At 33.5% G+C, this 15,682-nt stretch overlaps 1 protein-coding gene across 2 annotated transcripts; it reads right to left on the bottom strand.

The window, feature by feature from the left end:
- Nucleotides 1-771: 771 nt before the first annotated feature.
- Nucleotides 772-15,361, bottom strand: LOC110812272 (Cyclophilin-like peptidyl-prolyl cis-trans isomerase family protein). Of its 2 annotated transcripts, none has more exons than XM_022038998.2 (13): nt 15,135-15,361; nt 14,213-14,473; nt 14,046-14,135; nt 13,473-13,568; nt 9,691-9,798; nt 9,404-9,453; nt 8,664-8,766; nt 8,003-8,056; nt 6,975-7,130; nt 6,771-6,893; nt 1,854-1,903; nt 1,621-1,758; nt 772-1,014 (listed from the first exon to the last, which is right to left on the bottom strand). In XM_022038998.2, exons 1-12 carry the CDS (start codon nt 15,336-15,338, stop codon nt 1,647-1,649), a joined length of 1,407 nt encoding a protein of 468 aa, XP_021894690.1. In that variant the 5' UTR covers nt 15,339-15,361; the 3' UTR covers nt 772-1,014; nt 1,621-1,646. The 2 variants fall into 2 exon arrangements, with proteins under 2 accessions (XP_021894690.1, XP_021894691.1); XM_022038999.2 differs by having other exon boundaries at nt 772-1,009.
- Between the last annotated feature and the right edge of the window lie 321 nt (nt 15,362-15,682).

Here is a 15,682-nt window from a genome sequence, read left to right as displayed (position 1 = left end):
AATTATATAACTTCTAAGTTTCTTACAATGTCACTTTCAAAAATCATATATGAAGTAGGTTTTATTTTATAAAGTTTATTATTATCTAAAAAGTTTAAGTAGTCAATATAAATTTATAAAATTCTACGAGACTATGTTAGAAATAAACCTAAAAATTATATAAAATCTACTTATAAATTTATAATTATCTTAATTAAGAAAATACATAAATTCATATTAAAGAAATTTTTAATTAAAAAATGAATAAAAATTGCTAATGAATTCTATAAAAATTTTAAAATTGTTCTATCCAGAGCCTAGTAATATTTTAAAATTTATATAACTTATAAGTTCATATAATTTCATTTTCAAAAAGTTCATATGAGGTAAACTTTATTCTATGAAGTTTATGAACTGTCCAAAAAGTTTTGTGCTAACCTAACAATAGTCCAAGATATATATATATATATATATATATACACATATAAATTATAATAAATATTAGATATATGGGTATAAGTATTCCTTTAGAGCCAACATGGTCTATATATGTACGACAGACTAGGGTATTTTTGTAAACTTTTTGACTTAGTAATTCAAATAAAAGATCATTGAATATAATTATGTTTGAAGAATTGTTTAGACCTTAGCATCTCAGTGGAGCTACGATGACCAAATTTACTCAAACTACAACAATTATAGCCTAAACAATTACACACTAGTTATGCACGCAGAACATAACCACAATGGTAACCTGTATGCATGTGGGTGTATATATATCACGACATCAAGTTAAGAAGTTTATGATCTTAGTAGTCTGAAAATATATCAAAGAATTACAGAATTATATCCTGTTAAGTCTTTGTTGCAATCAACCCCAACAAAAATAGAGAGAAAAAAAAAAGGAAAGTTTACATTACCTTATTAGACAAATCCTTGCTCTTAAATAATTTTCGGTAGACCATGGACATAACTTCAACCAGTTGAGGCGAGTTCGGCAACTGAATATAAGCTCAAAACAAATCCGACCCTGCACTGCCATTGCAAGCTAAACTGAGTTAATAGGCATTTAGAATTGCTTATTTGCTGATTATAAGCTGCTCTGTACATTTTACTTTGCTTTACACAGGGTGCTTATTCTGTGCCAAAGCAGAAAAGGAAAAAAGCACGCATATCAAAACTTTTTTCTATTGAGTTAGAATGCTCATTCTCTAAACATCCCTTACTTAGTCTGATATTTTTGTTTTTTTAATTAAAAACTACAATATATACTTGCTTTTTGAAATAAGCATTTTTGCACAAAAACAGATAGCTGCTAGTTTTCTTAAATTAAGCGTGAGGTGCTTCGAGTTGTAAAATTTAAAAAAATTTCACTTGGTGAATACTATCTTTGTTGGCAACAAGTATTTATACAAGAGAGAGAGTCCATCTTGAGGTGCAACTTTGTACATGTGATAGTTAAGTATTTGCAGTAAGAACAAACTATATATAATCAGAAGTAACTTAAAACTCTTAATGGTTTAAATACATTTATTTCAATAATCTCAAACATACTCTTATCCATGCATCTCCAGCTTGAAAATGGTTATCGATAGTTATGTCTAAAACATACTAGGATTAAACAAAAACAAAGATTTATACCTTATTTGGCAAGAAAATAGAGAAGATCAGCTCTCATTTGGCAATACAAGGCGATCGCGACCTTCCACTAGCTTTGCTGATCTAATTACATCTCCTGTTTTCATCTGTGCCAGAATTTCTCTTCCAGCAGTTGTGTATCTGTAGATAGTAATATAAAGCAAAATCCATTGCATATCCATACAAGTATCTATCAGATAATCACTTCTGGAAAACATGCCAGCTTAAAACCATACCCGAAAACTGAAAATTGCCCTTCATCAAAAGATAACCCTCCTAAGCCAGCCTGCAAAACAGATGAATCACACATATCATATTTGACTCATCTAATAATGAAGGACTAAGAAAAGAAAACTAGAGGTGTCATTTCAAGATGGAAAATTCATGAGATGACAGATGAAAAAATACATTCATTGAGGAAAATTAATTTACATGAAAGCAACACATATTTTGGCTATTATTTTGGAAAATGATTGTGAAATATAGTATTAAGTCTAGATAGAAAGAAAAGAAGTTTTTAAACTCCGATCACATTTTACAACCATTCTCCAACCCTTGTTTTCATTTTTTACCAACTATTGCACGTGTTTATGTACATGCATGAATTTATAAAATAACAGAACATTTTTGTAACACTAAACATAGCCTAATACTCTAATCACCGAGACTAAAAAGAAAGTTGAGATTCCAGGCATGATCAAAACAGAAAACTCTTATATTTAGTTTGATTCAAATTCTAGTTTCACATAAAAGGATGTAAGTACTATTGGAAAATATTTATTAAATAGGAAAGTGTCTTTGTTTAATCAAGGTAAAGAGCATACTAGTAAAATACTCGTATATCTAATTAATTGTATGTTTTCTTTTATTACCCTAAAAATGTATATATATATATAGAGTTCTCTAATTCAATAATAAACATAATATTCAACTATTCCACATAGTATCAAACCTTTAGGAAAAAGTCCTACGCCTCTTTCACAAACTCTAATCGACTTTCACTACTGAAATAAGACCAAAAAACTTTAAGGAGGCTAGTCTTCATTGTCAGTCAAACAACTTAACTGTCAGCCACCATAAATCTAACATCACCATCCCTGCCAGCCTTCATAGCCGGCAACCAGCAAGCATCAACAACACCAGCCGTTGCTCCTTGCGGTGCAAGTCACCTAGCTGCTACTCCTGCAGCCACCAACCATCTCACTGCACACCTCCTTGTCCGGCCAGCCAGCCGCAAGCCAGCTACCAAACATGTTGCGCCAAAGCCCAAATAGATGCACATCTATCCTACATCTCCTCTATCCAATGGTTCCTTTGTCCAGCCATGGTTCCATCTAGCCGTAGGCGTTGCCCCCCTTTATGTTATGCACCACCACTACTTGTCCTTGCCCAGCCCCACCACAACAATTGTCCAGCCAGTAAATTCCTTTCTTTGTCCTATTATGCCGGCCTTTATTACCCTAAAATTTTAAGATCATGCCGAATGTTATATTGCAAGGTATATGTTACTTGGCTCATTCACGTATATTTTCTATCCTCCATGGTTTAAATGCCTCATATAAGCCTTTAGTATTATCATGAATTATAGACTCAAGAGTCATAAATCACATGATTAAGTCCGTTCAATTTTTTAACACCTATGCTGTGTTCTAGCACTAAGAAAATCATTAATGCTGATGATTCACTAATTATAGTGGTAGGAATTAGAACCATAAAGCTTAGATTTCCCTTCACACCTGCTGATATATTACATATCCCTAAATTTTGGACCAATATAACATCAGTAACTAAGTTGTTCCAAGACACAATCATATAGTGATTTTTTCTCTCTCTTTGTGAATTTCAGGACCATAACTCAAAAGGACAACTGGATGTGTTGAGGCTCAAAACAGGGTATACTTCCTCGATGCACCTAAGAGACCAAGGATTGCCCTTTTCACTAGCACCCTTGATAAGATATGACTATCACAGAAGGTTAAGTCACCCCTCATTCTCCATCCTTAGTTATGTTTCCCTCTTTGTTTTCGGATTCCAATAATAAAAATTTACATTATGATATATGTGAATTGACAAAATATAAACGTGTACCTTTTACTCATAGTAATAAAAGAAACAATTATTCTTTTCATTTGGTTCACAATGATACTTCGGACCCTTCAAATGTTCCTAATATTTTCGAAGTTCAATGATTTGTTTCTTTTATTGATGATGATACCAGAGTAACCTCACTTTTCTCGTTAAATTCCAAATAAGAGATTAGTTACATTATTTCTCAATTTTATAACATGATCAAGATCTAGTTTGGAGTAAAAATTAAATACTTTCGAACCAATAATATCATAACTATTTTAATCAAATAGTACCCTCCTTTTTTCAAAGTAAAGGGGGATCATACATGAGTCTTCTTGTATCTACACTCCACAACAAAACAGAATGGTAAAATAAAAAAATAGCCATTTCTTCACTACTACATGTGTCTTCTTTTCAAAATCATGTACCTAAAGACTACTGGGGGAAGACTGTGTTAACTGATACCTATCTTATCAACCGGTTACCATCTAGAATACTAGATTTCTGCAATGCTATGGAAGTTTTAGTCGCATTCTTCTTGATGTACGAGTCACAAATAATCTTATCCCTCGTGTCTTTGGATGTGCTGTCTCAATTCACATATTTCTCAAAGAGAAAAACTTGACCCTAAAACCATCAATTGTGTCTTTGTGGAATATCTACCAACACAGCAGGGACACAAATGTTATCATCCATCTATCTAAAAGTTTTATATGTCTGTTGATGTTAGTTTTGTTGAGACTTGATCCTTCTTTGATCAACCTTATTGTTAGGGAAGATTATACTAGAAAATAAGGAGAACTCGTTTTTGACATTCATCCCTTATACTTAAACACAGTACCATCTAAAACAACCATTCCACCAGAAAATTAGAGCCACAAAATGTCAAGCCCCACTAAAGGAGCCAAAACCTCAAGCCATATAAGACCCATGCTTTCCCAGGTGTACTCAAGAAGAAAAAACTTGGATACATATTCAAAGTAAGTTCATGAATCTAACTTGGGTACTGAAAATGAGGTAAAAGGTAAGAAATTTTTACCCTCTAATATAAATATACCTATAGCACCCAAAAAAGGGATGAAAGAATGCACTAAGTATCCGCTTTATCTGATCTCAAATTTTATATTATTAGAAAAATATTTTCTATCTAATAAAAGCTTTCTAATAAATCTAAAAACAATATTCATTCATAATATATTATCTGAGACTTTAATCAGTGAAGAACGAAAAAATACTATAAAAGTTAAAATGCAAACTCTAAAGAAGAATTAAACATAAGAAGTGATGGACCAACCAAAGGAAAAAAAACCATTATGATGCAAATGGGTAATTTATTATAAAGTATAAACTTGATGGGACCATAAAGAGATATAAGGCAAGATTGATGGCCAAAAAATATTCAAACATATGGGATTGATTACCAAAAGACTTTCGCACTAGTGGCAAAAATGAATATAGTACATGCTCTATTATCTTTGTCTACAATTTTTAATTACCAATTGCAGCAATTCAATAGAAAGAATGTTTTCCTACATTGGAAACTAATGAAAGCAAATCAATTATAGAAGCTAACAAAAGCACTCATGGACTCAAACAATTTCCTACAGCATTGTTTAAAAGATTTGCAAGGATCATACTAGCTATGAGGTACAAACAGAGTCAAGAAAATCATACCTTATTTATTAAGCATTCCAATTCAAGGAGAGTTGACCCTTCTAATATATGTGGATTACATAATTGTGACAAGTAATAACGAAAGATAGAAAATAGTGCTCAAGCAATGTATGGTAAGAGAATTTGAAATAAAAGAATTCAAGTTGTTAAAATACTTCCTCGCGATATAAATGACTTGCCTAAATTAAAAGTATTTATCTTACAATAGAAGTATGTCATTGACCTCTTAAAGGAGACCGAGAAGCTAGCATGTAAATCTATTGGTATCCCAACTGATCCTAATCACAAACTGGGACTGGCAGAAGAAGACCCGAATGTTAACAAAAAAATTTACCAAAACTGGTTTGAAAACTGATATAATGTCACACACTGGACCAGATATTGCCTGCACAGTAAGCATGATAAGCCAATTAACAGACAAGCCCTAGGAGGTACACTTGCAAGCTACATACCTAATACTCTATTATTTGAAGGGTACACCGGGGAAAGATATTATGTTTAAAAAAAACAACTGGTTGATCATTGAAGCTAAACTAATGTAGATTGTGTAGGATTATTAGTTGATAGAAGACTCACCACTGGTTACTGTATTTTCCTTAAAAGAAATTTGGTCACATAGAGAAGAAAGAAATAGAATATGATAATCCGATCTAGTGCAGAGTCGGAATTTCTGGCAATGACCCAAAGGATAAATAAACTTTTATGACTGAATATGTCTTGGAAGACTTGAAAATTAAACAGGAACAGCCGATGAGACTCTAGTGCAATAAAAATCCAACAATTAGTATAACACACAATCCAATAAAATATGATAGAACCAAACATATTAAAGTTGACAAGCACTTTATCAATGAAAAATTGGGTAGTGATGTGATTTGTATGATATATATGCTCATCACCTCACAATTTGTTAATGTGCTGACTAAAGGATTGAGTAATCCTGAATTTTAGATGATAATTTCCAAACTGAGAATGAACAATATCTATTCACCAGCTTGGAGGAGAATGCTGGAAAATATTTATTCAATAAAAAGTGTATCTTCATATAATCAGGATGAAGGGTACTAGTAAACTACCCATATACAAAATTAATTATATGTTTCTTTCTATTACCCTAAGAATTTAATATATAGGGTCTTCCAATTCAATAGTAAACATAACATTCTATTCTTCCACAAAGACAATTGAGAAATGAATGGAACTAGTAATCTAATTCCAAGACAATTCCATCCAATTTAAATTAGGCATTTTAATGGTTCTTTTATCGAGAGGGAAAAATATAAAATTCATGGTTATGAAATTGAAAATATGAGAGAAGTTAAATCAAATATGTAAATTATGATTATTTTCTATAGGAATTAAATGAGAATAGGAATAGTTTGAAACAAATATAATGTTAATACACTTACATTTCTTTTGTCGTATAAATAGAAGAAAAATTGGTACGGGGATGAGTACTCCTCGGATTCTACATTATGTGCCATAGCAACAGCTCCATAAACAGATAGTGGAAGAACTGGCAGCTCCCCATCCTTCCATGTAAAAATTAGAGAATAATTAACAGAGACATACTTGTCTTTCATGTGGTTGGTTGACATGCACTCAAGAGATACCTGAACACTTAATGTTGTCTTGTACAAAGGTTCAAATTGCCCCGACAGCATTATCTCTAAGGGAACACTATAACCGCCCTTGTCAAGCCCATTGTCTGTGAGAATGGCTTGATCGGTACAGCTGAGCTTGGCTCCATCATATGCACCATCAATTACCTGAAAATTCTAGAATTGCTTCGGGGTTTTCTTTCAGAATAATAAGTATTAAGAAATAACTCTCAAGCGTTCTTCTTCCATAGGAATCCACCAAGTTTACCAAGAGACCAAAAAAGAGCTGGCAGGATTCCAATCTGAAAATTCAAGATACAGGAATAGAAGATAAAAAATGGTTTTGAACACTAGAAATTCACTGACTGCTGTTATTTTTCTTGCTAAGTAGTACCATGCAAGTCCAGAAAACTTGTCTCCCACTATATTTGATCTGGTTAAATATGTTATCTCAGTTATCACATGCAAGATCTTCTCTAAACTGCTGGTATTTTCTCAGAATGTATTGGTCTATCTTCTGCTTCTTGCTTTTATAAGTAAAAAACATTTATCTTGATGAAACACCTACGCTTGTTGAAGAGAGAAACTTCCACAGATTCTTCCATCCTTCATGTTGTTGATGCTACCTATAACTTCATATGCAACTGTACTAAACTGCAATATTAACTTTCTTGCCAGTTACCAAACAGAATGCCTTATCTGTTGTGTCATTGTGCTCATGCATGGAGAAACCTCCATTATTTTGTTGGTTGCTAGTAGAATAAGGAGTTGCATTTGAATGTAAATCCAGAATACATTTGTTTCTTTAGATTTTCTTTTTTCTCACAACTTCAACATGACAAGCTTGTCCACATTCAAATCATGTCAAAGTATAATATTCTACTCAACCACACAAGCAAAATCTACAGGCAGCTCAACCAAGATAAAAGTTTAGAACATGACATAGGATTGTAATAAATTTTAAAGGATAAAGCACAAAGTATCAACCATGTACAACCCAAGTAAATTTACCAGATTTGGGTGAGATTCAACTACCTTACCAGTTTTGCAAAATTTCCTGTTGTTAATGGTGCCGAATATCCATCTAAAACAACCTGAAACCATAAGATGGTGATCAATTGCATTAACGTTTGCAAACATAGTTCGACATGTAGACTTTATAATTGCAGTATTAGCAATGATATTAAAATCCAATGCATAACATTTCAAAATATGATATTTATGTCATGCGAAGATGCCATGGAATAATAATCTTAACAGTAGAAAAGTCTTTAAGTGCTAAAAGAAGAAAAGGAGAAAATGAAGAAAATAAACTGCAAAGTGCCCTGTCACCAGAAAATGTAATTGGTAAAAACAAAGGAAAAGAAAAAAGTTGCCTCAACTACCAAACAATACAGATTTGGCGTGGATAAAGTATGCATGATTTGGCAGAGAGATTCACCCTTAAACATGATGTTTGCAAGTTCCCTGCTTGTTGGTTACCATATATCAGAGAGAACCAGTCAAACTATACAATAAGCTTAATAATTGTCCACAAACTATTATATTCTAGGAAGCAGAGAAGCTCAGTTGCTACTGTTTTATCCATGACAATATCTATTGTGATGCTAAATTTCTCTAACTGATTCTTAACAAGTTGTTACTTCATTTATCCAAAAAAAAAGTTGCCACTTCATATTTCTAAAAATGATAGGATATTACCTGAATTGTGGCTGTCTTTCTTGGTTCACCTCCTGCTTCTGGAGAAAATGCTGAACCATCTCCTTTCTCGACAGTAAATTCGACAATTCCTCTCCCTGTTAGTCTACAAGATCATAAGAGAACACCAATTCTACTTCATGCATAAGTAATGCTGAATCAAAAACCACAAATAACTCAAGACAGACATCAAGTGAAAATAAACGATTTTATAAAATACAGCAGCCTAACAGAGTAATTAGTATAGTAACATGGAAATATCGCAGTATTTGCCACACAAGATGGTCATAATCAAATATAACAACTATATTTCCCACATGATAGAGTGGTAAAATGTGAAGGTCATAATAACCCAGTAGACTTCTTTTAATATCCCATGTGAAGCAACAAACCAATGCAATACTTTTGATGTGTATTCTCTACTTTAAATTCCAATGATCTCCTACATCTCAGACAACTTGGGGCAAGGAACTACTTATTTATCATGAAATAACCAGATGAAAGAAGTCAATTAAAAGAAAAAGTAAAAGGAGAAAAGAATACCTTTTTCAAACACTAAAACTAGTTTATTCTTTTGATTAGTTAAATATTTCTCAAAATCTGACTAAATTCCATGAAAGGTCAGCTCTGATGTGAAACAAAGAATAGATTTTAAAAAATATCTTTGTTATTTTATCTGAATGTAACTTTCCTCGCTGAAATAGCAAGGGTCAAAACAACTTCAATTCTTGCAGAAAACTGACCTTGGATATGTCAAGTATTGCTCAGGTAACAAAAATGACAATCCTGGAGCCTGTTGCAAACAATAATGAGTTTGAGACTTATGACATGCTTGTTTTATGTTAGCAGCACAAATATCTATTTGAGATAACTGATTTCATTGTCAAAAAACATTTGCAGGTTTCCCGTAACATGGCTGTGGAAAGATTGTTTATATGCTTTTTTTTGTTAACTCCACATTGCCTTTTATACATTAACCTCATATTTATGAATTAGACAACTCATTAATATTATGGAGAATTGAAAATACCTGTAACAACTCCAGTTCTGCAACAGTATCTAATGAAGAAGCAAGGCCAACGGATACTTTATCAGGGTCCTGATCCTTAATACATTTTAGAAGTCCTTGCAGTCCACCCTAGTTAGTAAAGGGATATTGTCATTCAAGTATGCAAATTAAGCAACAAAAGCTTATCTTTTTTGTCAGCAATCAACAACTGCATGTGTGCATGCATGTATTTGATGTAATATAAAACACGAATGTAGACCTCTAATGAGGAATTGCAAGTCGAATATGGTAGACAAGTTAGGAGGGAGCCGGCTGAGCTTTTAGGATTAGGTAGGTAGTTATGTGGAAATATATAAAGCAGATACCTACTGTAATTTGGTAAGAAATGGATGACAGAACTCCTGAATTTCTCCCTTTGTAATCTCTCTCTTCCCTCTATCATTCTCATCTTGAATTCTCTCTGCTTCCCTCTTTAATTCTTTTCCTTCTCTTTTAACTACTCCAACATTCTATCTTGCTAATATGCACACATCAATATGTACCTATGGAACTTGGACAAAAATTTTTTAGTGAGACACAAGATTAATATGCATTGACACATGAGAGTGATGCAAAACAGGAAGCTTCTAAAGTGTTGTCAAAAGCCTTACTCATGCCTCTGATCTGAGAGAAAATAGAGAGAAAGAAGGGGAAGATTCAGCTGACAGAGAGATAAGATTCACTAAGGTAAACTGATTTTTGATGCCTTATTCACAGAAACCATGCCTATTTATAGGCTACAATGGTGGGAAAGAGAGCATATAACCTCCAGGCATGCCTAGAGGTTGCAACGGCTTGAACGGCCGGCAGGTAAGAGTATTGATCATCACCTCTTTCCTGTTTTATTGTTCACTGAACCCAAACCTTAGTTGCATGCTGTTACAATAGAAAAAAACTCTTCTATGCTTATAAAATTTGTCTCTTTTTCCCTTGTAAATCTTTTTACGCTTTCTTCTACAGTAAACCCTAAATCGTTTGTTTACAATACCTTCTCTTTGAGCATCAACCTTATTCTCGAGGTTGAGATGTGAAAATTGTTCTTGTATATATTTATAATCCTCCCAAGCACATTCTTCTAGTGGAGTATCTTCCCACTGCATGAGAACTTGTTTTACAAGCAAGGTTCCTCGTAGGATCACCTGATGTTGTAGTATGTGTTGGGGTTGAATACTTAGTACGTCTTCTCCTGCATTGCCTGGTAAGTCTTTTATCAGATATCTCCTCCTTTAATGTACCTCGAGCTGTGACACATGGAACACCGGGTGGATTTGGGATAAGGGGGAAGCTGAAGCTTGTAAGCCACTGCACCAATCTTTTGTATTATCTAGAAGGGACCATAGAATCAGGGTGATAGTTTGGATCTTCCAGCTTGTCTATTGACCCTTGCTTGAATGGCTGAAATTTGAGAAGTACTCAATCTTGTGTCTTAAAACTTCATTCAATTTGACGTCTGTTTGTATATTGCTTGATTCTGGATTGAATCTTTAGGAGTCATTATTTGATCATTTGGTTAGCATCTTCTTGTTCAACTAGTAGTTCTTCAACAGATAGTGAAGCTAGTAAAGAGTCAAAAGTATCCAAGAAATGTGAAGGTACATGCCCGTAGAATGCTTGAAAGGAAGTCATAATGAGACTTGTATAGTAGGTCATATTATACCATCACTCAATTGTGGATAGTCATTTTGCCCATGTCTCAGGTTGATTAAAGGACATGCACCAAAGGTACATTTCCAAATATTGATTGAGTCACTCCGTCAGACCATCTGTTTGAGGATGATAGTAATGCTGAAATGATGACTGGTTCCAACTGCTCATATCAGTTCCTTCCAGAAAAGACTGGTGAATAAAGTGTTCTTGTCTGATATTATGACTTGCGGTACTCTATGTAATGTGTGAATAGTCTCTATGTAAAGATGAACTTCTCTCTGAGTTGTAAAGGGATGGCACAAAGGAATAAAATGGCCGTACTTGGTGAACCAGTCTACTACCACCAGAATAGTTTCTTTATTCCCGGATTTGTCCAGTTGTTTGATGAAATCCATTGATATATGAATCCATACTTGTGATGGTATGAATGATGGTTGTAAGAGTCTCAAGATGGGAACTTTTTCAACATTGTGATGTTGGCAAGTGTCCCACTGTTGGACCCCACTGAATAATATGTTTTTTCATGTTGGGCCAGTAGCAATGCTGTTTGACTCATTCATAAGTGGCCCTAACACCCGAATGACCTCCTATGCCAGAGTTATGGCATTGATAAAGGAGTTCATGTCGTAGCCCTTCATTGTTGCATATGACCAGCCTCCATTTGTATCGTAGAATTCAATTAGAGAGATGAAAATTTGGCTTGTTTTGCAGGGATACAATAACTTCTATGATTAGTTGTTGCATAAAAGAGTCATCAGAATAGCTTTTGGACACCTCACACCCAAGCAGGGGTAGTAGTAGTGACCGCGTAAAGAATCTCGATTGTCGAATCGTCATAGTCTCTTCTAAATAAGGCATCTGTGATTATATTGGCAACTCCTTACCTATATTGGATGACATAATCAGCCCTAATAGTTTTATAATGCGCTTTTGTTGGACCATAAAAGACACTCATTGATGGTATTTGAGACTGTGTTGATCTGTCCGAACGATAAATGGAACTCCTTCTAATTAGGGGTGCCCCTGAACAACCGCATATAATACAGTCATGAGTTCTTTCGCATATACGGACTTTCTTTTCTGGGACACAAAGCCTTACATATAAAAGCTATCAGTTGACCTTCGTGCATCAAAACAGCTCCAATTCCCTTGTCATTAGCATTTGTTTCAATGGTAAATAGGTCCCCAAATTTTGGGACTCTCAATATAGGGTTAAAAGACATTACTCTTTTTATCTATTGGAATGCAGGTTCGACTCCGGAGTTCTATTGAAATGTGTCTTTGTTTAATAGGTTCATGAGAGGTTTCACAATGACCGTGTATTACTTAATGAATTTCCATAATAGCCAGTTAAGCCTAGAAATCCCCTGAGGGCTTTGAGAGTTTATACTTTCTCACTACAATTTCAGATTCTGCAAGTTTCAATTGTTAGGAACACAAGTTCCAACTTTGATATTTTTTCTACTTCAACATTTCAAAACTCAAGATCAAATTTGCATAAAGTGTGAGAGAATGATGCAGAATAAAAAGCTTCTAAAGTTTGCATATTTTAATAATAAAAGATATGAGACAGAACCAATGAAGAAATATAAACATTTTGAGAAGTTTACTAAAAATAATAGAAAGATTTAATATCTTTTCCTAAGTTTTAGAAAGTTTTACAATAAAGGAAAAAAGAAAGATTTAGTTTCTTTTCTAACTTTTGAAAAATTTTACAACGAAGGAAAATAAGAAGAATTATTTAACTATTTCCTACGTTTCCTATTTCCCTAGTCCTTTTTATTTTACCTATTTTCCTATTTGCTTGGTTTTTAAGATTTCTTATTTTTGATATATTTGGTGCCTATAAATAAGATACTTAACTTAGTTATTAAGTAGATTATTCATAATAATTAATCAAATATTGAGATATTGTTTTGATTATTAAGATCCGAGATTTTTAAATTTTTGTTCTTAATAAAATTTTTCTAAATTCTATCTTTTAGTCCTTTTAGTCCTATATTAAAGAACATTATTTTTTCCAGTGAACCATGATGAAGCCATAAGAATTGAAATAAATTATACACTTCACAAGAAACTTGCCCCTCATTTGAACTAAGATACGCTTTTCAGAGTACCTTCCCGTCAATAAGAGATCCATATAGTGTGGTGCCCTTATCCCTCAAAGCTGCTGGTATACTTGACAAGATGGAATTCTTTTCATCTGTTGCGATCTGAAAATAGAAAAATAAAACAATTAGATGAAAAAAATTGATAATGTTAAAGCAATACATTCCACTTTTCCATGAGGTATGAACAAGGAAAACCAAAAGAAAAGTCAAATATAAGAGAGAACACCAAATACAGAGAAACTAAATAGCTCAATCTGGTGAAAAATAAAATATAGTTAGCAAAAGAAATGTTTTTAAAAAGGAAACTTCAACAGAAACAAGGCTTGTGAACTCATTCAAGCAAAACCGCAAGCTCTACCAAGAGAAAACCACACAGCTCATGTCCATAAAGTTCCAAAAAAAAATCTACAAAATTGAATTTCAAGAGCACCTAAAATTTTGGGAGTGACTTTCTCCTCCTAATGTTAAACAACACATATACTATGCTGAAAGCTCCAAGGATTCGTGACCCTTGTGCCACAAGTCTATTGTCTCCTTTAGCATGTCATATGGAAGAAGAAAAAGAAAGTAAACAGATACCTTTAGAGCTTTCTTTACATTACTCTCCATGGTACCGTAAGGCTTTCTCTGCGGAATCCTCAACAGGTATGAGATATCTTCCAAGGAAGCCTGAAAGAAAGAGTAAAATTGTGAGGAAACCAAGTAATAAAGATGCAATATAATCAAATTCAATCATTAACTATAACCTGTATAGCCTTCATGTTTGTATTAGCCGGGATAGCCCGCCTTAAAGCAAGTTCCCCAGTTCTTGGGACCTTAGTGTCAGGAGAGTAAAGCACAGCCTTGGCAGGAGAAATAGGCAAAAAGTTCCAACCAACAAATGTTAGGGGAGATGAAATTTGAACCAAAACAAGGATAATAGCAATAAACCTTTCTACTTCCTTTCTTTTTTCTCCAAATTTTGGCAACGAGAGTTTAGCAGAAAAATCATGGGGTTGATCCAGATCCTGCATTGCTGAAGACCCATCTTAGAAAACAGAAAGAACTTGAAGAAGATCACGGATTTTATAACTGCATAAATAAGAAATTAGAGTCTTTCCCACCAGCTTAAACTTTTGAAGTAGTTGGTCAGAAATGGAATATTTTACATGATGCAGAGCAGAGCTTTAGTGTTTGAATTCTATGGTCTCGTTTTTATGTCAAATTAACTAATTCATTTCTGTTAAAATTTAATTGTACAGAAGTTGAAGGTATGCCTGTGCTTGATCTTTTCCGCCTATACTTACACGTGATTAGTGTGTCAGTATATAAACAATAAATAGGTAATTTTACTACTAGGCTATTAACTTCAGCTTTTGGCATAAGTAGTTGCATTGGATTATTTTATACTTTCACTTATCCTCTGGTTCAGCAATGTAAGGTACATGATCAGTATAAGAAGAGAAAAAACTTAAAAAGGTGAATCTCTTATGAGCCAATACTGATTAAAATACACCAATTATTTCAAGTGTGCAATCAAATTTATTCTACCAATTATCAAACACTTATTACAAATAAACGTAATTCCTAGCTGGATTCCAATTACTCACGATTAGAAATGCCAGAAAACATCAAAGCCGGAAAGAAAATTGTAAATGAATAACAGGTCCAAGCAGAACCAGGTCGAACCTTTGCGTCATTTCTGCAATGCTTGCAGGAAAGCTTAAGGTGGACTGATCTCGCAATGCCGGTAGACCGGGTTCGACCGAGCCCGAATGCCAAGTGTGTGGAGAGGAAACTAAGCTTTGAAGTCGGTAAAGTGAAGGAGAAGGAGTTTAGAGGGAGCTTGTGCCTGTGAGAGAGAAAATTCGAAGAGGATAAAGAGAACGCCATGAATGGAAGCTGATAGAGGAAATGAGAGGGGTTTTGGCGCGCCTAATCTATAGGAGACATCCACGTGGATGATTTTGATTTGGTGAAGTTTGGTGGAATTTTAGATAAATTTTTTAATGAAAATTCATTCTTATTGAAATAATTTATTAAAAAATTACATCTATAAAAATAAAATTACCAAACATTTATAAAAATTAGTATGTGCCCTTCAATATTTTTAATTTATCATAAATTGTTAGATTCAATTATATTGTTGTAAATTTTGATTTTTTTTTTTTTGTGTATATCCACTCACTTATACATTGCATGAATTATTATATTATGTTTACTTTTTTATTTGCATG

The sequence above is a fragment of the Carica papaya genome, chromosome 4, assembly GCF_054855325.1.
Source record: "Carica papaya isolate Zhongbai chromosome 4, ASM5485532v1, whole genome shotgun sequence".
Lineage (NCBI taxonomy): Eukaryota > Viridiplantae > Streptophyta > Magnoliopsida > Brassicales > Caricaceae > Carica > Carica papaya.
Note: the sequence above shows the minus strand (reverse complement) of the source record. Positions and strands in the feature narration are given on the sequence as shown.

What these genes read in the sequence shown, in the direction of transcription:
- LOC110812272 (XM_022038998.2), bottom strand. Translation starts at nt 15,338, where the DNA reads ATGGCGTTCTCTTTATCCTCTTCGAATTTTCTCTCTCACAGGCACAAG. An exon ending in CAGGAAATTTTGCAAAACTG is followed by an intron (nt 7,131 to 8,002) that starts GTAAGGTAGTTG and finishes TAGAATTTTCAG; the next exon opens with GTAATTGATGGTGCATATGA. An exon ending in GGGCAATTTTCAGTTTTCGG is followed by an intron (nt 1,759 to 1,853) that starts GTATGGTTTTAA and finishes TACTATCTACAG; the next exon opens with ATACACAACTGCTGGAAGAG.